This window comes from Nicotiana tomentosiformis, chromosome 8, assembly GCF_000390325.3.
Source record: "Nicotiana tomentosiformis chromosome 8, ASM39032v3, whole genome shotgun sequence".
NCBI classification, from domain to species: domain Eukaryota; kingdom Viridiplantae; phylum Streptophyta; class Magnoliopsida; order Solanales; family Solanaceae; genus Nicotiana; species Nicotiana tomentosiformis.
Window position 1 is genome coordinate 146,520,636 of NC_090819.1, and position 23,171 is coordinate 146,543,806.

General features: G+C 38.6%; 3 protein-coding genes across 6 annotated transcripts; 1 reads left to right on the forward strand and 2 right to left on the reverse strand.

Annotated features, from left to right (window-relative positions):
- The first annotated feature begins 670 nt into the window (after positions 1–670).
- LOC104114156 (glucan endo-1,3-beta-glucosidase 11) lies at positions 671–2,767 on the forward strand. Its single transcript, XM_009624536.4, has 2 exons — positions 671–2,022; positions 2,401–2,767. Exons 1-2 carry the CDS (start codon positions 847–849, stop codon positions 2,473–2,475), a joined length of 1,251 nt encoding a protein of 416 aa, XP_009622831.1. The 5' UTR covers positions 671–846; the 3' UTR covers positions 2,476–2,767.
- Positions 2,768–2,872: 105 nt separating this feature from the next.
- LOC104114155 (ubiquitin carboxyl-terminal hydrolase 9) lies at positions 2,873–12,256 on the reverse strand. 2 transcript variants are annotated; one of them, XM_009624535.4, is made up of 14 exons: positions 12,144–12,256; positions 11,804–11,971; positions 9,846–10,094; positions 9,206–9,347; positions 8,453–8,512; positions 8,255–8,350; positions 6,620–7,018; positions 6,392–6,532; positions 5,823–5,993; positions 5,200–5,457; positions 4,912–5,060; positions 4,016–4,579; positions 3,657–3,933; positions 2,873–3,448 (listed from the first exon to the last, which is right to left on the reverse strand). In XM_009624535.4, exons 2-14 carry the CDS (start codon positions 11,953–11,955, stop codon positions 3,284–3,286), a joined length of 2,823 nt encoding a protein of 940 aa, XP_009622830.1. In that variant the 5' UTR covers positions 11,956–11,971; positions 12,144–12,256; the 3' UTR covers positions 2,873–3,283. The 2 variants fall into 2 exon arrangements, with proteins under 2 accessions (XP_009622830.1, XP_009622829.1); XM_009624534.4 differs by having other exon boundaries at positions 12,076–12,214.
- Positions 12,257–13,322: 1,066 nt separating this feature from the next.
- Positions 13,323–23,043, reverse strand: LOC104114154 (uncharacterized). Of its 3 annotated transcripts, none has more exons than XM_018776963.3 (9): positions 22,760–23,043; positions 21,479–22,368; positions 20,812–21,164; positions 16,490–17,632; positions 16,221–16,379; positions 15,799–16,138; positions 15,602–15,672; positions 15,396–15,518; positions 13,323–14,153 (listed from the first exon to the last, which is right to left on the reverse strand). In XM_018776963.3, exons 2-9 carry the CDS (start codon positions 22,335–22,337, stop codon positions 13,785–13,787), a joined length of 3,417 nt encoding a protein of 1,138 aa, XP_018632479.1. In that variant the 5' UTR covers positions 22,338–22,368; positions 22,760–23,043; the 3' UTR covers positions 13,323–13,784. The 3 variants fall into 3 exon arrangements, with proteins under 3 accessions (XP_018632479.1, XP_009622828.1, XP_033516650.1); XM_009624533.4 differs by having other exon boundaries at positions 20,812–21,143; positions 22,760–23,042; XM_033660759.2 differs by having other exon boundaries at positions 21,479–23,043.
- Between the last annotated feature and the right edge of the window lie 128 nt (positions 23,044–23,171).

Here is a 23,171-nt window from a genome sequence, read left to right on the forward strand (position 1 = left end):
GTCAATTGCTGATTGATCCATTGATTCAGAGGTAAAATGAGCAATAGATTAGAGGCTATGATTGATATAATTACCTCACTAAGCTGGACGTGAAAAACCAAACCATCTGGTTTGTCCATTTCCAATCAACATTTTCATTATTGCATTTAGGTATCACCGAAAGATTTTTTGACATTTTACAAACCCCCCCATCTTTTTTTTTTTTTTTTTTTTTGTCTGCTTCGCATTCAAAAAGTAAGTAGCATGATTGAGGAGCGGAATGGCCTCCAGCTCAATCAAGGCATCTTCCTTTACACAATCCTATAACGGCACCTGGCTACTACTCTATTAGTATTTCTTGTCCAAACATCACGCGGAGAGAGAGTTGCGTCTAGGCATGTGCCTTTTCAATTAATCAACTATACTTACAAATGTTACACATCTATTTTATTCAAATCGAATCAATATGATTCTAAATTCTATGTCTACTGTCTACTAAGCTTTTAATGCAGCTAAATTGATCTACTTTAGTTTTATTCTTTCGTCAAACTAAAGCAACAAATTTAATTCCGTTGAAACTGAATGCATTTAGGACAAAGATCTCTATGTTCCAAACCAAACACAAGTCGGTGATAGTCTCTGTTCTCGCAGATATTTTATTAATTACTAAAAAGAACAAGAGATCACAAAAAGCAGCCGCCGTTAATAATCTTTCACTCCGTTACTTATTACACTCCCTTCTCCCAGTCAGTCACCACTCTCTCTCTCTTTCACATAGGAGTACCTTTTTCTAGGCTTTCACCATTTTGCTTTAGTATAGAACTTAGCTTTAGCTCCTTTCTCCGGTATCCATTTGCTGCTACGGTAATGGAACCCTTCACACATAGGCACTGCTCTTTTACCACATTGCTTCTTGCATGCCTGTTTTTCAGCCCAATAATGGTGACTTCTCTGGGTATCAACTATGGCCAAATCGCTAACAATCTTCCCTCACCGGAAAACGTAATACCCTTAGTCAAATCCATCGGAGCTAGCAGAGTGAAGCTGTACGACGCTGACCCAAAAGTCCTCAAAGCATTTGCTAATACCAACATTGAATTCATTGTCAGTCTTGGTAATGAGTACCTTTCTACTATGAAAGATCCATCCAAAGCTCAAGCCTGGGTTAAAAAGAACGTCCAAGCTTACTTACCTTCCACCAAAATCACCTGTATCGCCGTCGGTAACGAAGTCCTCACATTTAACGATACTTCCTTAACCTCCAATCTCCTCCCTGCTATGCAAAGCGTTCACACTGCTCTAGTAAACCTCAAATTAGATAAGCAAGTAACCGTCACCACCGCACATTCACTTGCTGTTCTAGAATCTTCCTACCCGCCTTCCGCCGGAGCATTTCGTAAGGATCTCGTCGATTGTGTGACTCAGATCGTCGACTTCCATTGTAAAACTGGATCGCCTTTTTTAATAAATGCGTATCCTTACTTTGCTTACAAGGGAAATCCGAAGCAGGTGTCACTGGATTTTGTTCTGTTTCAGCCTAATTCTGGTATTGTTGATCCGAAGTCCGATCTCCACTACGATAACATGCTTTTCGCTCAGATCGATGCTGTTCACTCAGCTTTAGCTTCGATTGGGTACAAAAACGTGTGCGTACAGATCTCGGAGACGGGATGGCCGTCAAAGGGAGACGCCGACGAGGCCGGAGCTACACCGGAGAATGCTAGGAAGTACAACTGTAATCTAATAAAGCTTATTGGTCAGAAAAAAGGAACGCCTATGAGGCCTAACTCTGATTTGAATATATACGTGTTTGCCTTGTTCAATGAGAACCTCAAGCCTGGTCCTAGCTCGGAGAGGAATTATGGCCTCTTCAATCCCGATCGATCTCAGGCCTACCCCTTAGGTGTCCCGGTAGTCGACGCCTTCAGTAAAAATAGCAGCAGCTCCGGTGGTGGTTCTGGAGCTGGCACCGGTGCCACGCCGTCAGCGTCATTGCCCCCAGCAAGTTCCTCCTCCGGCTATCTTGCCATTACTTCCGATTCAGTGAGCCTTTTACCTTCTTCTTTTTACATTTTAAATTTTTATTTTCTAGAATTATGACTTAATATATTTTATAAAGTTGCTCTCTAAATATATTTGAGCCGATATTAAATAAAAGAATTGATACAACTTGAGGTTTAGATTTTATAGTTTGGAAATGAAAGGTGAATGCATTCTGCTTAGTAAAATGAACTTGTGCCTTTGTTATACGTTCCAAAGTATTAACCACCCCAAAAAAGAAATGTAGTAGTATCAATGTCTGGCATACTTTTCAAGAATGGAAATTTTTTTGGGTATAATTTGTTGTTACTAGTAAAGCATGAAGTTTATCTAGAATCAAATGATACTTCTCGCACTGCTAATATTCTCTTTTTATTTCAGGGAACAATTCTTTCCAGCTGCAAGTCCTTGTCTCTCTACCTTTTGGGTTTTATTTCATTGGCTCTCCAATTTTGACATTTGAGCTTTGGACTATGGATATTTCAGTCGAAAGATAGTAGTCTAGTTTCTGCCCAGTCCCCAGTGTGCATGGAGGAGAACTGCCGTCAACTTTGTAATAGCTATTTATCATAACCTTAGAGCCAGTAGTCTTTGTATTCTTTGATTATTTTGTTCGACCCCTAGCGGCAACTTGGGTTATGGCATTAGGTTTACTATCATCCTATTCATCTGTCAAATTTTATGGCTGGTTTCTCCTAGTTTAGCTGTCATTGAATTTTCAGTTTAATGAGTTTGTCCCTTCGTCCTATCCATTTACTCTGCTTTCTCCCATAAATCTCAAGAACAAACCACGAGACTTCAATTGTATCTAAACACGCTAAAACCAGAAAACGTATGATAGTGCTTCCAGAGGTAAAAACAAAACGCTGATGTATCATTAGATTGAAGGAAGGTTTTGCCCTTACATATAAGTTTTTGTCATGAATGGCAAAAACAGTACTACTCTACAAGAGTATAATGCCTCTTAAGAATAACTTGGATACCAGCTGATATCCAAAAGATACAAAAATTTTCTGCAAAAAAAATTTAACTTTCAACAGACAGCCAACGCTCGAGCCTACCCAGTTTCTATTTTCCCCTATGTGCCAGTCTTACTAATACAACACTATCACCTGCTTCTAACTGGTTGGATAAAGCTCAGCCATGTTAGCTGACATCCGAGCAAGCCATGCCATCCCAGCCAAGAATTCAGCAGTATTTGCCGCAAAAAGGGAAGCATCCAAAGCTTATCATTGTGATAAAAAGAGCAAATGGCCCATGGTATTCAAGAGCTTCTATTGCACTGGGATGGCCCTCCCACAACTCCATTTTGTTGAACTTTAACTCTTCGATAGAACAAGACATATGCAGCTGAAGTTTTAATATCAGATTCAGCGGCAGCTGAAACATGGGAATCATCAAAATGATACCATCTATCATCATCGATCAACTGCAAATTAAAAGAACCCGTCAGTTGTTTGTAGGTGTACAATGGACCTATAGTCGACCAAGACTATAGGAGCCCCTTGAACGACTCGTGCCAAATCTCCAAGCTACAAAATTAATTAATTGCTAACTCGAGAAAAATATATTCTGGGGTGCAACATAGCCGACGAGAACAATACTCTACAACAAAAGGACAAGACAAATTAAGATACCTTGCAGTAAGCAGTGTAATGCCCGCCACCTAGTCCGCCATAATGGTTGCTTATTGCGTATAGCTCATACACATGTGAGCTCTCAGTTGCATCCTTACATTTCACATACTTGCTTAAATCCAAATTATGTATGGGAAAATTCACAAAGGTATCAAGCTTGTTCTTCAGCCATCGGCTATAAGAGAACCGCTTTAAGTGGAAAACAAGTATGTCAGGTAATCTCCATAAATCTAACTTCTTGGAGGCTTGTCTATGCTCCTTGCAGCCAGGACAATACCTGCATTAAAATTATAAACAGCCAATTAAATCCACACTAAAGGAGCAACAAGCTTCTTAGTACAACACATGTCATTACATACCACATATCATCTGGTCCTAAAGGTTCCTCCTTCAGGAAGGCCTCCAAGCATGAAAATAAGGATATAGCTTCTTGCTTGGTTTTCTTCACTGTAAGTCCACTTTTGTGAACCTCAGGAAGATCCTTGAGGTAGCTGGCATCATATAGTTCATATTCCTTCTCAGTCCAATCCAAAATCACCTTTAGCATTCTAGCTGGTTGTATCACCGTATCTTTTACAACTGGCCTGCAGCAGGTGCCCCGTTCATCAGTTAAACAAAGATGAAATGCCATCCCCCTGCTGGAATTTTCCACCGGTTCTGTGTACTCCATTGATCTGCCTTCATGACCAAATTGAATAGTACAGCTGTTCATTGGTTCTTCAATTATTTCCGAGGGAGAACCATTTTCTGCACCATCCTTAAAAACAGGTTCTGGTGAGATGAATGTCTTTCTTCTCAATGGAGAAAGCACCTTATCAACAGAAAAATCAATATCGATTCCATTACGCGGGTCTTCCAAGAAAGTGACAAGCGGTGTCAAGAACAACTTCCTCTCACTAGCCTTCGAACTGTCTATGATACATCTGGAGAAAATGCATAAAGATCAATAGGAGGTGAAGAACAAGATATAACATGTACAGTCAAGACACTACTCCAAAAGCTACTTCTTCTTGATGAGCGATTAGTAACTAAGAAATTTAGAATTCACTAAACATGTTCACAAATCCACATTTTCACTCCAGCTGCTAAGAGCAAGACAGGCAAAACACTAGTAAATTATCAAATGCATGAACAACGGGATAGCTGCTGGGAAAAAACAGCAGCACTTTTCAATTTTGCCCACTTGCATATTAGCTACAAGATTCAAGGATTTTTTTATGAACATGTACTACAGAATTCAACAACTTAAACTTACTTGTCCTGGTACCTATGACTAATCTCCAATCTTGTTAATAGGGCCACGTTTTTCGGGAGTCTATATGCAACAATATGTTCATCATCCTTGATTGAATTCAACATATCTGTAGGGTTCTCAAAGTATCGAAATATCCGATGCTCATAGACCTGTTCAAGGAACATTTATGTGAAACAAACAGTAGCAAAGCATGCCACACCAACACAATTCTACGTACTATTCTAGTACATACATTTGCATAAGCATGCACATGGCTGTACCAGTGCATAAATGAGCAAAGAGAATTACCTCTGCAAGTAGCAGGTATTCATCAGTCCTTAAGCAGCATGCACTTTCTAAAGCCTGTATAAGATCCTTAATGTAACCATGTTTCAAAACAGTAACAGTATATGGCATTGGAAGGCCACTGCCATCACTATAAAACACTGTTACTGTCATTGTCCTTATCACTGTTGAAGGAAGTGGTAAAGACAAATACATGAAGGGGTCAAATGTTATTGAGATTTTGTTGCAGACCGGACAAACCAGAGTAGACTTATATTGACCCTGTAATAAATAGTTTCAATATGAGTAAAATTGCTGGCCATAAACACTAAAACAAGCTAATTCCCTCAAACAACAAAACAAATAGCAATTTCAGATATTTTATATGCCAGCAGGGTTCTGTCAAAGAATTACTGGAAGTGACATAGCCTTAGTTGACAAACAGAAATAAGTGATTATCCGCCTCCATTGCTGAAAGGCATTGTAGATCTCCAGCAGACCAAGGTAAGAGAAAAATAAAGTAATTCCCAGGTCTAGTCAGGGACGTAGAAAAGAAAATCAATTAAATAAAAGCCAAACAAGAAACAGTCCTAGTCAATTTTAAGAAAGTTTAGCACGGAGACAATAAAAGACAGAAAGCTGAGAACCTGACAAGTGTCAACAATAACAGAGTCATTTCTGGCTCTGTGATATCTCCAAAGCTCGTCAGCAACTTCTTCATCTGGATGACCATCTGAGTCTTTTGTCTCAAAGTACGGTTTTTGCTTAACACGATTTAGATCTTCATGTAATCCATCCAAGAGGAAAGCAAGTAGTTCCTAGAAAGAGAAGCACAACACTTTATAATATATCTACCAGCATTTTACCAGAGACAATGGAAACATCTCAACATCGGACCATCTGCTCATAGTGAGAAGCCCTACCAGCAATATTCTAGGCGACGAAATATAATATAGGCTTTACTAGTGGCAAATGTAGAGTACTTTCAACCAAGACTAAGAGTTCCATTTCTCCACTTACGGAGGGAATAGGAAAAAATATTTTGGGACATAAAACCTAAAATCTTTTTAAATAAAGGAGGACACATACATGATATGTAAACAAGTAACCATCTAATATCATCAGATGATTCAAAAGCATTCCCAAAGACCAAAATCAATATTGAGAAAAACGTACGGCAGATATGGCAAACTCGGCCAAGACGAGCAATACCAACCTGAGAATCATGCTGGTTATATCCACTAAACTGGGGAGCAAATCGACCAAGTTTTCCTTTGAATGCACGTGGCGCAACAGGTGCCCGGCCGGAGGACCAAAGTTTCCTCAATAGTTCACCAAATGCAAATGCAAGTTCACCCTGTAAAACTAAAACAGATATTAGAAACTTAAATCAAATATCTTCCTAACAGAAAGTTCACACAATAGACAAAAAAACCAACATTACATGCATCCCCAAAGGATTCTGCCTGTTGATCTCATCTGTGTAATCCTGCAAGAAGTACTCAACAAGTGGAGGGGTATGAACCAGACATTGAATTGCACTATTCATGAAGCATGTGTTGCCCAAATTCTGCAGTCCTGCCAACCCTCCCCTTTCGCCTCTACTTGCAGGTCTCATACTATCATATCCATCCTCCATGTCACCATAAGTGGAGCTCAAAGAACTCCCTTGATAAGCATTAGAGCTATATCCAGCAGGAAAACCATTGGACAAAGTCGGACCACCAGCGATTGTGACAGATGACCTCAGTGGTTCAATTGGAACCAATGCCATGTCGTTTCCAGTTGAATCGAAGCCAAAACCAGAAGGCAGCAATCCTTCAGCTTGCACCTCCAGGAGAATCTGGCGGGAGTGCATTCCATCAGCAATATTAACTAGAAAGAATGTATCAAATAATTTTAAGCCTTCTTAAATTTTATTTACTTAATAACGTGTTATTGTGTATCGTAAGGTTCCTCCACACTCTAATCTCCATCATAAGAACTCTGAATCTTAGTAGTCAGGAATCTCTCTATGTTTCAACAGAAAGTAGTCATCACCACCCCTCCCTCATTTCATGTTTACTTGGGAGTTGGAGGGAATATGAATTCCAGTTAAGGAACACAATACCCAATTTGAAGCTTACAACTCTTTCCTTTTTAGTCAATTTAAAAAAGAATGCCACTTCCCATATTATTTTCTATTTTCAATATTCCCATTTTACCTTAATGACACTACCTTACAGGAATGGCATGGGTTAAGACCACATGACTAAAGGGTATTTTGGTATGTTATACAAAATAAAGATTCAAAAGACCACAAGATTAAGACCACCTATTTATTTCAAGATTAAAGATTCAAAAGCCTTCTTTACACTTTTAAACTTCATGCACAGTCAAACTAACACACAAAATGAGATGGAGGAGATAACAAGAATATAACTACATGCCAGCATGTTGCAGATTATTCCAATAATTCCTCAGGTCGTTTGGTTCACAAACTACTTATTCATGCATATAATGCAGGGAATGTGAATAATAATGGAATGATTGTTATACTGGGATTGCTTGCTTTAAAGATTTTTTTTTTTAATTCCCGAGAGTCCGTGGTGCACGATCCGGAACTCCGTGGATAATGGTCCCAGCCCACTACCCTTCTCCACTTAAATACTAGGATTTTGTTTGCGGCAGGGTTCCAACGCATGACATGCGCCTAACTCACACATCACAAGTTGCGCTCTTACCACTAGACTAAAGCCCTAAGGCCACGCTTATCTGTATAAACTATAATAATATTAGATTACACCTATTTTTATTTCATGTTCTATCCCGCAATGTAACTTGTGCAGGTTTTAGCAATGCAGAGTTTACTAAGGCCTACCATATGTTTTATTAAGTTATTTGGCGACTTTTTTGGCACAGTAGACCAACCATTGTATTACTTATGCGGAATTTTTATACTGGGTTATTTTTGTTAATGTGGTAAACCAAACAACCCCTTAGTGTCTGATTAATGCATAGCACTGTAATCTAATCTTTCTCGTTTTCAAAGAAAAATAAAATGATAATGCACAGATTGCATATTGCATGAGAAACTCACATCTTGATCCATCTGCAAGTTGGAGTCCACAAGTGTTTGGTCTGAAGCAACTAATACTGTATGCTTCCTTTTATTAAAATAATCCCAGATGCGTGCCTGCATAATCCAGGAAATGACAGATAAAAGCGTAAATTTTTTTCTCAGCTTAATGACATGAAAATAGAACTAGATAGTGTCCTACTCTAAAAAGAAACAAACCTTTTCTGGCGCTATTCCTTTGAGCCTACACACTATGCTATAAAGTTCATGTAAAGATGCCTGAAACATATAACACCATTTAAGAGTTACTTAAGAACTGGAAAAAAAACAAATCCATTAAACAGAGGAAATCACCAAAAACACAAAGAAAAGATGCAGCTAGTACGTCACATTGATGAATATCCGGACAAAAATGAAATGAACGTGCCGCAATATAACCTTATGAGCAGCCTCCATAGAGCTAGCAGTTTCACCCAGTCACTAAGTTAAAGAGGGTGCAAAAGTACAAAAAAAGACCATGAAAGTTTATGTGTGCTCCAATAGCATATTAGACATCATTCTCCATGCACCGCTCCTCATTTTCTATCACATTTGATCAATTTGGAATTTAAATTGATAATGATGAGGACAGCAATGACAATAACGACAATGATGAGCGGATCTAAGTTCCACAATTATACGATGATGATCAGCGGATCCAAATCCCACAATTATTTATTTAAACTAAAACCGACTGACAAAACGATTGATATTTCTCCAGCGAAAAACAAAAAAAAGCAAATGGTGTATTTAGCAATATTCTTAAACAGCCACGACACTACCGGATGAAAGGATAAGTGGATGTAGACTGATTGTTAATTAGAGATCAAAAGCAAAAGATAACAAGAGGGCACCCTGACATAAGGTGATTTTTTTATTTGAAGTGGCAAAAATGAATTTCCTTTAAATAGAGAGAGCAAGGCCGTACTATACCTTTTTACTTAACCTTATAACCTTGTGACTTCTATCTCTAGTATCGTGTAAATTGAGACACAATGGGAACACTTCCACGCTAAGTTGCTTGGCATCTCCCATAGAAATCATCTTTCGAGGCAATGCTGGTCCTCCCTTGTACCTAAAGGCAGTAGAGTATTTATCCCCAAAAAAAGATTAGGAAAGGAAATCACGTGAGAACCCAGATACTTCACTCATGATATTAGCAGATCACTAGCATGTATCAAAAACCAGGGCAAAGATTAGCACGAGAATCCTAGTGGAAAGTCAATACTCGTACACTCGGCTCTGACAAAGTATTTTGAGATCCTAACTAGCAGTCACTTAATCGCAAGAAGAAGAGCTACTGCTCTGATTGAGTTCCCCCTTCCAATGAAAACGAAAAATTATTAAGGAACAGAAAAATAATCTAATCTTGACAGTCAACCATAACCATCCATATACATAACTGTTAATTCCAACCATATGGAAAATTGCATAGCTGTCATTTCAACAGAAAATGCCTCTAGTACAAAATTGGAGTACTTTCCAGAACATCATAAGAGGTGTTGCCAAGATAAGTTCCACTGCACCATCTGCTAATGGGAAGTGTAAAGAGAAATAAACAAGAAAAACTTACCATTCAGAGAGCCTCTCCCATACTTCTTGTGCGACCAACACATAATCACGCCCTTCTTCCAAAGTTATGATAAGCTGGGGATCATCACTCTCGCCATCAATTTCCCTAATTATTATATCACTATTATCGATTGGTCCAGGTCTACTAGCTGTGTTTGGCAATAGAGAAGGCTGAGATTGAGTAGTGTCCTCGTTAAAGGGATAAGCACCCAGTGGCTGGCCAACGTACCTCTGCCAATCCATGAACCACCTAAACATACATACAAAACCAAATGAGCATGCCTATTTATGTTTTTCCCTTTATTTGACATGTTTTAATTTTCTTCTTTCAGCTATTGGAAAAAAATTCTGGCTTCCACAAACTATCCGAACACCACCAGTGAAAGCAGAGAAAAGAAGTAAGAAATAATCAAACAGTTGGGAAGTAAGCAGTGCTGTGATCAGATCAATTTCTTATCTGGAAGTGGTTTACGTGTCGATAGGCAACCATATTCTGGAGCAACAATCTTAAAGTTTAAGATGAAAAAGCAAGATGGAGAATTCAATAGAAGGGAATATCTGAAGAGAAGACCATACAACTAGGTGAGAAGAAAGCAAATAGTAGCTTTTTTTGCCTCTGTTGCAATTCGAAGCCTGGTCTCTACCAAATATTAAGCAATCATTTTCAACAGATCCAAACAATCATTGTGAATATAGCGCTTTAGCTCTCATAGTTTCTATGTGATTCAGCACATTCAGGTCGTTGATGATTTTAACTTGACCAATGTTGCATGCTTACTGCATGAACTTGATAACTCTTTGCATGGTGTAGATTCTACCAAGAGGAGAAAAAAGAGAGGCGCACAGAAAACAAATAGCTTCATTTTCTTCCATATAGGTGAGGAAAAAACCGAGTTGTACTATGCTGCCTGGAATTATTATTTTTTTGTGATGGCATTGCAGTTCGGGCCAGCTTACGCGCACCTAACTATTCCACTGTGTACCTGCTACCTCCCATCAGCCCAGGTGACGGGTAACTCAATCCACTAGGGCTAAGCAAATCACCTATTATTTTTTGTACTCCATTGGAATTTGAACCTGAGACCTCATGGTTCTCCTTCCACTTCATTGACCACTGGTAAGCCACACCTTAAAGTGTGGTACGCTGCCCGAACACTTGAGCCATTTTTACCGTTTCAACGCGCAAGGAATAAATTATGTTTTAATATCGCACCGACATCTTACAATACCAATCACTTTCGGAACAGTTCTTCCATCGGGTACATGCTACCTCCCACCCGCACAGGTACTGGGTAATTCTGTCCACCAAGGCTTAAGACAAATGGTAAGAAAAAACTTAGTATTTTTGTCTCCATTGAAATTTCAACGTGAGACCTCATAGTTCTCCACCAACTTTATTAACTCTCACAATTATGATTCTTATACCTTGTTGTGATAATTACTGAGAATTACTCCCTCAGTCCCAAAATACTTGTCATGTTTCGTTTCTCGAAAGTCAATTTGACTAATCTTTGAAGCTAAGTTAGATTAGATTAATTTAAAAAATTTAAATTAAATTTTAGATATTCGAAAACTATATGAAAAATACTATAATTTGCAATTCTTGTCATATCAATATGGTGGAAAAATACATGTCAAAATATTGATCAAGCTCATGTCCTTTGATGCTCGAGACGTGAAACACGACAAGTATTTTGGGACGGATGGAGTAGCACATTCACCACCTTATAATTAAAACAAAGAAGAATCCTTTCAACATGCAGAAGCACAAGTTAGCTGATAGATGTGAGTGGATAAGATAAGCAGCATAACAGCGGATTCAGAATAAGCAAATCATCATTTTTTTTCATGTTTAGAAAGAAAAAAGAAACACAAACTGAGAACTCCGTGCAATGCCTAGTTAAAGCATCAATGGCAAACAAAAGTAGATAAAAGAAAAGCAAAGTAGGGATGAGGAACCTGTTAGAAATAACATAATAGGTATTGCCTTCTCGCAAATTGGATTCAGCTTTGCGGGTAAGCTCCTGAATGATCCTAGCCTCTTCTTCGGGCGTGCACGGCAATTCAATAGATCCATTTTCCATCATGTATCCCGAATCTGGAATCGTCATGATCCACTACTCAATTCTACAAAATACCAAAAAACAAATAGAAAAGTGTCAACTATAAATAAAAAATCTGAATAAATTGGATTTTCCAAAATAAGAGTATAAAGAAAAGAATATACGAACCCTAAGGATCGGAAAGCGAAAAAGGGGAGGTAAATGGGAAGGAAGAACCCTAGATTACAGGAGAATACCTAAACTTCCCCCGATTTGGATTTTTGAGGTGATGCACAAATACACAAACCGTCTCTCTCCCTTACTGTCTTTTGAGTTTTCCTCCACCTACCTTTTATATATGATATGCCCAATCACACCCTGTACTTTCTCGAATCTCACTACTCTTTCCCTCTTTTCTTCAATATTGTATTTCCTTATTTAAGTTTATTTTTTTGGTAAATTGAATATACTTCTTCTTTTTTTTCTTTTAGATTATCGAAATGCTCCAAATATTACCTGAATATTCAAACCAACAAAGACAATTCCGAGCCTCCTTTTCTTCTTTTTTCTTGTTTGACTAAAATTTAAAGGAAGCAGCGTCGCCCGGCAAGGCTCAATCCTATACCGAATTATACTTAGTTTACATTCAATTTTTGCGATTTATTTGATGACTTATAAAAAAAAAATTAAGATTAAATTAATTTAAAACATTATCCGCATCTTCATTAAGTCAATGGCTCGAAAAACTTAAAGCTACTCATCTCAAAAAGTTGATATGATTAGTGTAAAGTCAAAGCACTTAATCTTTTGTATGAATAAGAATATAGTTTTTTTTTTTATACTTGAAATAAGACTTAGGTATTAGAGATTGTTCAAAATGTATTCTAAATTTAAACCTTTCATAATTGTTAACAAAACCGTGATGGAAGAGAGATATTTACCCCCTCAAACAATAACTCACAAAGTCTTTTACTTTTTAAAAAAACGAAGAATTAAAGAGGTCTAAATTGTTTCTTATTGTCCAAGTATTATTTTCCGGTGTAATTTATCTGTACTTTATTATACTAGTATATATCTTTAATAGATAGCAAGGAGGCTGCAAGAACTTTTACTCCTTACAAAATGAAATGCAGCAAGTAGAACTTAAGCATGGAGCAAGAATCAAACAGACAAAAGCACTTTGCGTAAGCTGCTCAACGTTGCTTCCCCAATCCGCCGATCCAAATACTAACGAATCCTGCAACGAACAAATCACCGAGCATCTTTTTCGACAGCATATCAAAATTGTCGAAATGCGCTCCAAGAGGGCTTACACAACATATATTATAAAGCCATTCAGCATTTTAATTAACCAACTTCCCTAACCGAGAGAGAGAGAGAGACACAGAGAGAGAGCTCCAAATGTGTTAACCAGCTTAATACCGTGAAATCAGAAATCAACTAAAAGCAAGGGAAAAGCTGAAATTGTCAAGCTTCACTCTACAGAAGCTTCAAAACTTTCAGGAGCACAAATACACAAAAATCTGCAGTTTAGAAGTTGCGGAGCATCTAAAATATTTACAGCGGCTTACAGCTTCCGCAGACAACTTTCATCTACAATTCACTGCATGAATCTTAATGACAAAATCATAAGGTATCAACAGGCAGCTGATGGTATACCCAGGCCACCCAAGAACACATACCAGCAAACATGCAAATAGGACTGATACATGACATGGCCAATGCTACGAGTCAACACACCCTATAAACAATGATTCTAGTGCCGTAACCTCATGTATGCAAGAATCTGCAGTTAGTATAGAAAGTTATTTCCACTTAACAAGATCTGCGAGTTAGTGTTGCTAATCATAGATGTCATGTATTAAACACCCCACGAAAACAAAAGCACCTAACACAAATTATGACATGGTCACTCTCTCATCAGAGCTAGCAGATGCCTCATTTCCAGCTGGAGAAGTTTCACCACCTTGTACCTCATCTTCGCTGAACATGCTGTCCTCACGCGATTCAGAGGATGAGGCAATCTCCTCATCACTAGAAACCTCAGCCTTGTGCCGCCTCCTCACATCCTTTATGCCTCTTCCTTGAAGAGCCAGTCGCCTGCGCTTTCTCGCCTTCCTCTTGCCTTTGGGAAACTCTTCCTGATTTGATTCAAAAGTCCTGTTCCTGATATCTTTTGCAGCTCTATCCATGCAATCTTCATTATCCTCTGATTCAGTAAATTGGGAATCAACATCAAGCTTGCGTCTCTTCCTACTTGTACTGGTCTGATAAAGAAAAGTTAAACATTAAAAGGATATAAGTCAAATAAGAATTCAAATGGTAAATTGAATATGCACACCATTCCTTAACAAGCATTAATCAACATAGTTCCTTTCAGCAGTAACCTAGGCTTCATGGATGGTTTTCTGCCTTATTTAGGTGGGCATGCAAGCGGGCAGGGTTACAAGGAGATCAGTAGGTCAAGACAACAAACTTCGACATTCACTCTTTTTCGAAAGAAATCGAGGTGAAGCATAAATCAGCCGCGGAGCCTTCAAAACTAACTATTTTCCCAATATTTGATGCCCACACCATCGATTCTTCCCAGTGACCTCACTCTAGGACAAGAGACTGCCTCAAATTGAACCTTCGCTCGCTCAACAATTAAATATAGCCACAGTAACATATTACTTTAAGAAATTTCATCAACTCAACCATTGATGCGACAAGTTTCTTTAATTGCAAGAGCTATCCAGATTTACTGCAGGAATTTGGAAAGGTAAAAGGAAACATAGCGCAGTTGCCTATTTCCTTCACACAGTATGCTCAGGGAACCAGCCAAATCGCACTTTGGCTGCATACTAAGAGAAACCCTTTTTAATACTCCTAAATAATACTAGGAGAATTATTTCTTTTATAGTCAAAATAAAGACCATTCTTCTTCTCCCTCATTTGGGGTGCAATCACCACTTTGGCAAACAGGAACTGGTAGCTCCGGGATTCTATGAACAAAGAGAAATCCATGGTGAACAGAAGAATTTTCTTTTTTATTCCATCGTCTAATAAATGTGAGGGACAACAACTTTTTGATGCCATATATATGGCAAGCCAGTGTTACCAACTTTTTCGACAAGCTTATGAAAAGGTAAGAATGTGGAGATTCTCATTGTCAGAAAGATGTACCAGTTGAACCCACAGAGCTGGATATTGAATTTGAGTTTTATCTCCCATAACTCTCTCTTTCTCCAAGTCTTCCCTTCTTTATTAGGAAGTGTAAAAAAGCACTTGGCAGATGACTTAAATGGCAACCTTAGCTGAGTCTTACAGAATTGGAGAAGGCTGAAACATGTCATTTAGTTTACAATGGAGGCTTTGTTTATTCACTGTTAGTCTTAAACATTAAGGGTATTTCTTGTTAGTTACAATATATTAAGGATGAATTTAAACTTCTAGGTAAACTTAAGGGATATTTTAAGTTAAAAAATCAAACCAAGTGATAAAATGTCACAGGAATTGTTAAAGCATACCTTGGGACCTCGATCAACCAGGCGAGACCATTCACTTCGGTTCCTTAAACAATCAAGAACAGCCTGAGAGTGACTTGAATACGCGTAACGTTCTCCGTTGTGCTTCCTCAAGTTGGGCCAGTGCTACAGCAAAAGAAGGAAGATGAGAAGACAAATTAATTAACACCAGAAAGAGATTGTATCTTATCTCTTTAAAGCAACTGTACCGGAAGGACTGCATTGCAAAGCTCTTCATAAGTCATTCTTTGACCTTTGCTCATAATCTCAGCAAGCAAGCCTAAAAATGCAGAAAAATATGTAGCAACAATAAGGAGGAATTTCATAGTAACAGTCAGAAGATCCAAAATATAAGGAATTATTTTTTAAGAACATCCAGCATATATAACTCTCGAGAAGGCAAAACCTGGTAAAGTACGATGCGAAGGATGTCCAACCACTTTTGCATCATCAGCAGCAGCTGCACTTGGTGAATTGTGCATTGAGGACAAGTTCTGCTTATTTGCCTCTTTTGAGGCACACAAACTACTACTTGCAGAAGTATTGGAGGTAAGTATGTTACTCTTCTTCAGAGACTGCACACTTTTTGCTGATCCACCATCTCCTTCTCTCTTAATAACAGAATCTTCTTCTCTCCTACAACCAGGAGAAATTGATCTCTCGGATTTCTTAGTTTCCTGAACCACCTCTTCCTGGGAACAGTTTGGACCATCTTTGCCTGTATCCTTTGACTTTCTTTTAGATGTCTACAGCAAATATAAACTCATATGTCAGAATAAATCCAAAAAAAGCAGATGATTGCCCATTACAGGAAAAAATCTAGCTTACCAAACCATGATCTTTTCCTCCACCACTGGATGTTCGCTTCATTAGCACACTTGTACCCGTTGGAGAGGTCAACTGAGGTAAGCTACCAGCATGACGCATCCGTGGCACTCGAGGAACTCTAGGAGAACTATTAAGTTCTTGATGAAGCAGTAGAGCAAGCTACATATGGATGATGGACAAGCGTAAGCTAAGTGAAACAGTAAGCTTTATCTTCTTTTTTTATGAAGAGATAACAGTAAGCTTTATAAATTCATTAATTCAACTTCTACCTCTTCATCACTTAGTGCCGCAGGAGATGACGAAGATGGAGGATGCATCAGATGTGTATTCACTTTAGAAGATGGTTGGGAATTGGGCTGGTTTATCTTTTCACCTTTCTGTGTCAAATGTGTACCTGTAGCTTTATTATGTACATGTGAGGCACTCTCACTTTGCAGTGAAGTAGAAGACTCTGCAGAGTGTGAACCAGCAGGGTTGCTACGCACAGCTGATGTTTTAGCAGACGAATTGAGGACTGAATCCTTTGCTTCTGATACTGTTCGCTTCACTGGAGCATGAGAGAGCTTGGTCGACTGCGAGGTCTTCGATGCCGAACCAACTGATGACTTTGGGAGCTCTTTCAACATTTTCTTTGGTCTTTCACGCCTCTCCTCATCCCTACCAGAATCCATTGACTCTCTCTCTCTTTTATTACTAAGATTAATCTCAGACATTCCTCTCGGTCTACCATTAGAATCGTGATTACGAGCTTTTGAGGATGTTTGATTCTCAGGAGCAGAAGACTTGGTTGTTCCAGTAGATGATTTTCCCATGGATAAAACTACTTTACGGTGATTAGAAGCTGGTAAAGGATTTGTGACTGGTAAGCTGGATCTAGGTGCATCTTCAGCAGGTTTTGAACTTTCCTTGTGTCCTGAACTCTTCCTTGGTCCTACCGCAACTTCAGCAATCTTAGATTCTTGATTCGATTGACAGAGAGCGCTGGGTGATTCATCAGTATTAGTTATATTATTATCACCCATTGGTGCCTTTTTATCGTCTTCCTCTAATTTACAGTCACTATATTCTGAATTGACTACAGTGGTAATATTTACTTCAGCTTTTTCAGACAAGCATCCTGAAGATATCCCTGAAGGTTTTGGCAAGGATTTTGTTATATCCAGCTTACCATTGCTTGAAAGTGAATATTGAAATTCAAGGCCTGCAGGATCAGAATGGACTTCTGTTGTCAATTTAGCATCGAGTTCTGAAGAGCAAATGACCTTATCATCACTTGAACTTTCAATATTTGGGTGCCTTTTAATGTCTGGACCACGACATGTAACAATTTCTATCATGGGCTCCACCATCTGTGATTCAGTCCCAAGACATACCGCAACCTCTTCCTTATTGTTGGTAGCATTATTAGCAACCTAATTTCACAATCAATGTTATAACACAAGAATTCCTTAAACAGAAAAGAAAAATCAAGAACAAATAATAAAGAGAAAATGCATAAAGTACCCATTCAACTTGTCCGGGAAAATCATTTACACACCTAAACTTTACGAGCGACCTAATACCCCACTATTCTCATCTAAACTAAATTTAATACCTCCTTCAAAATACTAAACCAGTCTTGTGGTGGGCTATGTTAACACGCGCCGTGTATCAAATGCTACACTATTTCAGTTTTTTTTACTTCTTTCCTTTTCCATTCTTTTTTTCATTTCATCTTCTCCACCTTCCTTCATCATTATTTTTGCCGCCCGCCGCCATGGAAGCCATTCACCGCCGCAACCTCCCATAAACCCATCAACTCTATTTCTATTCTTCTTTTTTCGTTGTAGATAAATTTATTTGTGTCTTTGACATTACACGAAATTAAGGAGAAAAAGGGCCGGAAAGCTTGGGATAGAGAGAAATGTTTGGTTGGCCGGAAAGCTTGGTGTCGTCGGTACCGTATTTTTTGACAAGGTGGGTTTGTGCTACTAATTCCCTTCGCTGGGTTTCCTTAGGAGAATTTTTGTCACTTTATTCCTCCTAGTTTTGTATTGGAAGAGTGAACGAAACCTGAGATATAGAGCCACTAGTTAAGGACCTATAAATTTTCTCCGGCCGGAGAATTTTCCGGTGACACCTTGTCTTCTTTTCAACACTATTTCTGGTTCTAAAGAAGTATTTTTCAGCAAATAGATGAAAAATCGAATGGAAAAAATCTCAATTGGAGAAGGACGGAGATAAGAATAAGGTCACCGGAAATGGATAATTTAGCCAAGCTAGAGCCATTGGTTCACTGCTTCTGTTAAAATGAAGAAAGAGAAGAAAAACCAAAAAGAAAAGAAAAATGAATAAGAAAAGAGAAAAAATTAGTATTAAGTTTAATTAGTTATAATATCCAATAGGAAAGTGACACCTGGACAATTAAATTAGTTTTAAGCTGGTTTTTTTGCCTTCACGCGCATGAAATGAACTACACTTGTCATCACTCAAGAGGGTATTAAATTCACTTAAGTTTAGAATAAGGGGGTAAAAGGTCTCCCGCAAAGTTTAGGAGTGTAAATGATTTTTCTGGACAAGTTTAATGGGTACTTTATGCATTTTCTCAATAATAAACATTAGCATGATGCAAAGCTCCCTTCTCTCCGCAACTTTATAAAAGGTAGGGCTCAGTAAGACATTTTAGATCCAAAATCTGCATCTTAACCAGACCCATAACCAGGAGGGCATAGTCGATAAACTTGCATTTCTCAAGGAACTACATAGCCCTAAGCTTGGCCAGCATAAAATGTTAATGACACTGCAAACTTGACATGCAATGACAGTAAAACATGAAAGTAATGCATATTCTACTTGGTAAAAGAGAAATCCGGCAACTGACAATAGCTTTAACAGAAACTTGGCCTGAAAGAACAGCCAACTTCGCTTCATATTTAATATGAATGAAAACGAGCATCAAAATAATGCATATTCTACTTGGTAGAAGAGAAAGTCGACTACTGACAATAACTTCTGCATAAACCTAAACCCATTCAACTGTTATAGCCCCTTTCTTAGATTGTAGAGGGAGCAAGGGAAAAAAGGAAACAAACACCACCTTATCACCTCCCATTCCGTCCCAGAAGAAAGCCAATAACTATCTATCATCTTCTATTTCTTTAATCAAAACCCAACCAGTTGCCCTACCACCACGGTTGATCCAGCCCACTTCAGATCCACGTGCTTCACCATAATGGCTAGATTTTAATTACTTTCAGTCACTTAACAAATGCTATAAGCTCCAGTTTTAACATGTTTCAACACGTGCATAAATATTCTCTCATGTTTTATTGGATTTAAATATGGCTAACCTTAAAAAAAATAAACAACAACAACAACAACAAACTCAGTATGTTCCCAACAGGTAGGGTCTGGGGAGGATAGTCTGTACGCAGACCTTACCCCTACCTAATGCAGGTAGAGAAGTTGTTTCCAATAGACCCTCGGCTCGGGAAGAAGAAGAAGAAGATAAATGATAAGTAGTACCAAATAATAGCAACAGGGAATACAACACCCGAGGCGAACAAAACCACATAACACAATAAAAATCTAAGAATATGAAGGGGCATGCGTGCTACTAAGACTATCAGTGAGCAACTAAGAAACTACCTACTAACTTTCTACCCTAATCCTCGACCTCCACACCCTCTAATAAAGGGCCATATCCTCAGTGAGCTGAAGCAGCGCCATGTCCTATCTAATCACTTCTCCCCAGTACTTCTTAGGCCTACCTCGACATGTTCTCAAACTCGCCATGGCCAACCTCTCGCACCTCTTAACAGAAGCATCAATGATTCTCCTCTTAACATGTCCGAACCATCCCAACCTCGACTCCCGCATTTTGTCCTCCAGGGAGGCTACTCCCACTCTGTCCCGGATAGCTTCATTCTTAATCTTATCTCTCCTGGTACACCCACACATCCATCTCAACATCTTCATCTCTGCTACTTTCATGTTCTGCACGTGGGAGTTCTTGACTGGCCAACACTCAGCCCCATACAGCATAATCGGTCGAACCACCATTCTATAAAACTTACCCTTCAGTCTTTGAAAGGACTGATGAACAAAATAATGGTGGCGAGAAGAGATAGCGCACCAGAGAAGGTTCACTGGCTTTGAAAGTGTCAAGAGTTTTAGACTTGTCAAGAAAGAGAATGTGTGAGGAATTTTACTGCTTTTTGCAACCAAAAAAAAAAAACATAGTAAGAAGACCTTATCTCCTTTTCATTTTTAATAAGATCATTTGTAAATCTGACGAGGTCAAGTCCATTCTTTTTACCTCTATAACCAAGGGGAGGGAAAGAGACAATGTTTTCATGCATTTTCTGTTTGTTTTGAAATTCAGAAATAAAAATGAAATAGCCTATCTTCGACCTGCTTACAAAGGTTTGTTCTCCAGACCTTAAAGTTTTACAAACTTAAGTGCAAACAGGATTATAGCACATAAAAATTACTCTACCACTTGAAAAAATGCAGTACTGAACATAATTGGTCATAAACTTGGGGCGATGTGTGCCAAAAGAAGTCACCACATAATCACAGAAAATTGTAGCATGAGAACCTGATGACATACCTCGTCTGTTGTAGGTAAACTAGCAGAATCACTACGCTCTAAACTTGTTGCTGCTCCATCATTCTCCATAGGAGAATCCTCTACCCTAGCAGGAACATGGTTTCTAATCTTGTCTTCCCGCAGATGTGCTTCACTTGTCGAGCAGCGTTTAGACACATCACAAGATACAATTTTTGAAAAGCACTCACTTGAAGCTGGAATGTCACAGTAGCTTTTTGTGTCGTGGTTATGTACACGGGGTCCTTCCAAAATGGCAACAGCAGCCAGAACTTCCCTTGTATTTCCAAATTTTGTTCTCTGAATATCTGTCTTGACAGCCATGGGGCCTCTGTCTTTATAAAATTGCAATTTTCCTGAGTTAATTCCATTATAACTTGAAAAATATAACAGTCATAGCAGTACTAGTAGCAATTCAAATAGTAGACGAAGCAGCAGTAGCAGCAGTAACACAAATCAACATTTGAAAGTCACGACAGTATATATATATATATATATATATATATATTTTTTTTTTTTTTTTTTTTTTTTTTTGAACTGGAAATCAAGAAAGTATTAGACATGCAAGCAAAGCTATATACATATAGATGGGTGTATATGAACTAGATACTAAAGTATCAAAGTTATTTTCTTTTTTAGATAAGTAACAAAATGGTAGTAGCTTAATCACCTGGTCTAGAAGCATGAGTATCTTTCTTAAGATATCCCTCCTTTTCAACGATCTTAGACTTCTTCTTACCACTTTGGTCCTTAGACATCCCAAACTCTTCTTTTTTACGTTTGCTGCCTTGTATCATGCTGGGGCCCAATAAACCTGTGCCCTTCTTCACATCATTAGCTGAGCGTGTAGTTGCATCTGAATCCATAGCACCGTTAGATTCAATAACCGGCTTCTCAGAAACAGGGTTAACTGCCGGTGAAAACAAGCGGTTTTCTTTTGACAACAAGAATAAAGCACCAGCACCATTACCAGTAGTCATCTCATTGCCTTTGTCACTGGTGTTATCGTGAACCTCCCTTGTTTCATTCTCCCAACAAGGAAACTCCCTATATTGAAAATTAAACTTTTTGGGAACATAACCACCACATTTCCACAATTCACGACCAAATACAGATGATAACCCAGAGAATAAAGCTGGATCACCACCCGGAACACCTTGCATGTGAACCCTTTCCTCCATTGGCAAATCAGTCCAAAGCCTAAAGGGCTTTCGGATAGGCACATTATTAGGATATGGATGATTCATCCTCAAAGTCTTGGTGGGCAACTCAACAAGCAGCCGAGCAACCTCAGTTTCTTCGCTATCATTCCTCCTGGCCTTATTCTTACATTTATCACACGCAAACAGCTTCTCACTCTTGACATAGCGCTCGCAACGTGTATGTACCCACACACCGCACTCGTCGCAATTCACCATCTCCTCCCCATCATCAAAATTCACACCACACACACAATCCACTGTCCATGAACCATCCACCCAGTCATCCTGTGGGTTTGCAACAGGAAGCCGGTGAGACCGGCTCTTCATAGCTGCCTCTCCGCTAATTCCAACCCTAAAACTGCAATAAACAGAAAACCTAAGATCCCCAAAAAGTAATCTCCTATAAAAGCAAAATTCCTATTTATATCCACCTCAATTATCAATAACTAAATGCCAATTGAAACGTCCAATAACTCAATTATCAAACCCTTTACCAGTGAAATATCAAATTAGGACCACCAAAGGACCATAGAAGAACCAAGCCTATAATTGCAATACCCAAACAAAAAAAAAACTAAAATACCCAAAAGTAATCCTTTTTTAAGCTACTAATTACCACATCAATTATCATAGCTCGATGCCAAATGAACGGCGAAAAACTCAATTATCAAACCCTTTCCCAGTGATACATAAAATTCAGACCGTAAATAAGGGGGAAAAGGAAGAAGTTATAGCTAGAGGATATGTACCGTGACGCTGGAGATGCTTTCCACGCAATCAATTGAAGCTTTGAGATTATTATTATTATAAGGATGAATACGGGAATTACAGGGATTCGAATTGAATATTTGCAGGGAATAGAGTGTCAGCAAAAAAAGCTGCAGAGGGGTTTGGCAGCTGGCCTTCTCGAGCGGGCTCGGAATTCTGGAATTGTATGAAATTCTGGTTGAAAAAGTATATTGGCGTCCGTCACGGCTCTACTGCTTTGGCTCGGCTCCACATTACGACTTAACGGCGTCGGCCGTGCATTGGCCGTTACCCCAGAAAAAGTATGCAAGGACTTACGGGGTCAATTATCAATTATCAATTCTTTTTTGGACAAACATATTATTTGTCAATAAAAAATATTTATTTCAGAATTTTGTTTTTATTTCAACCTTC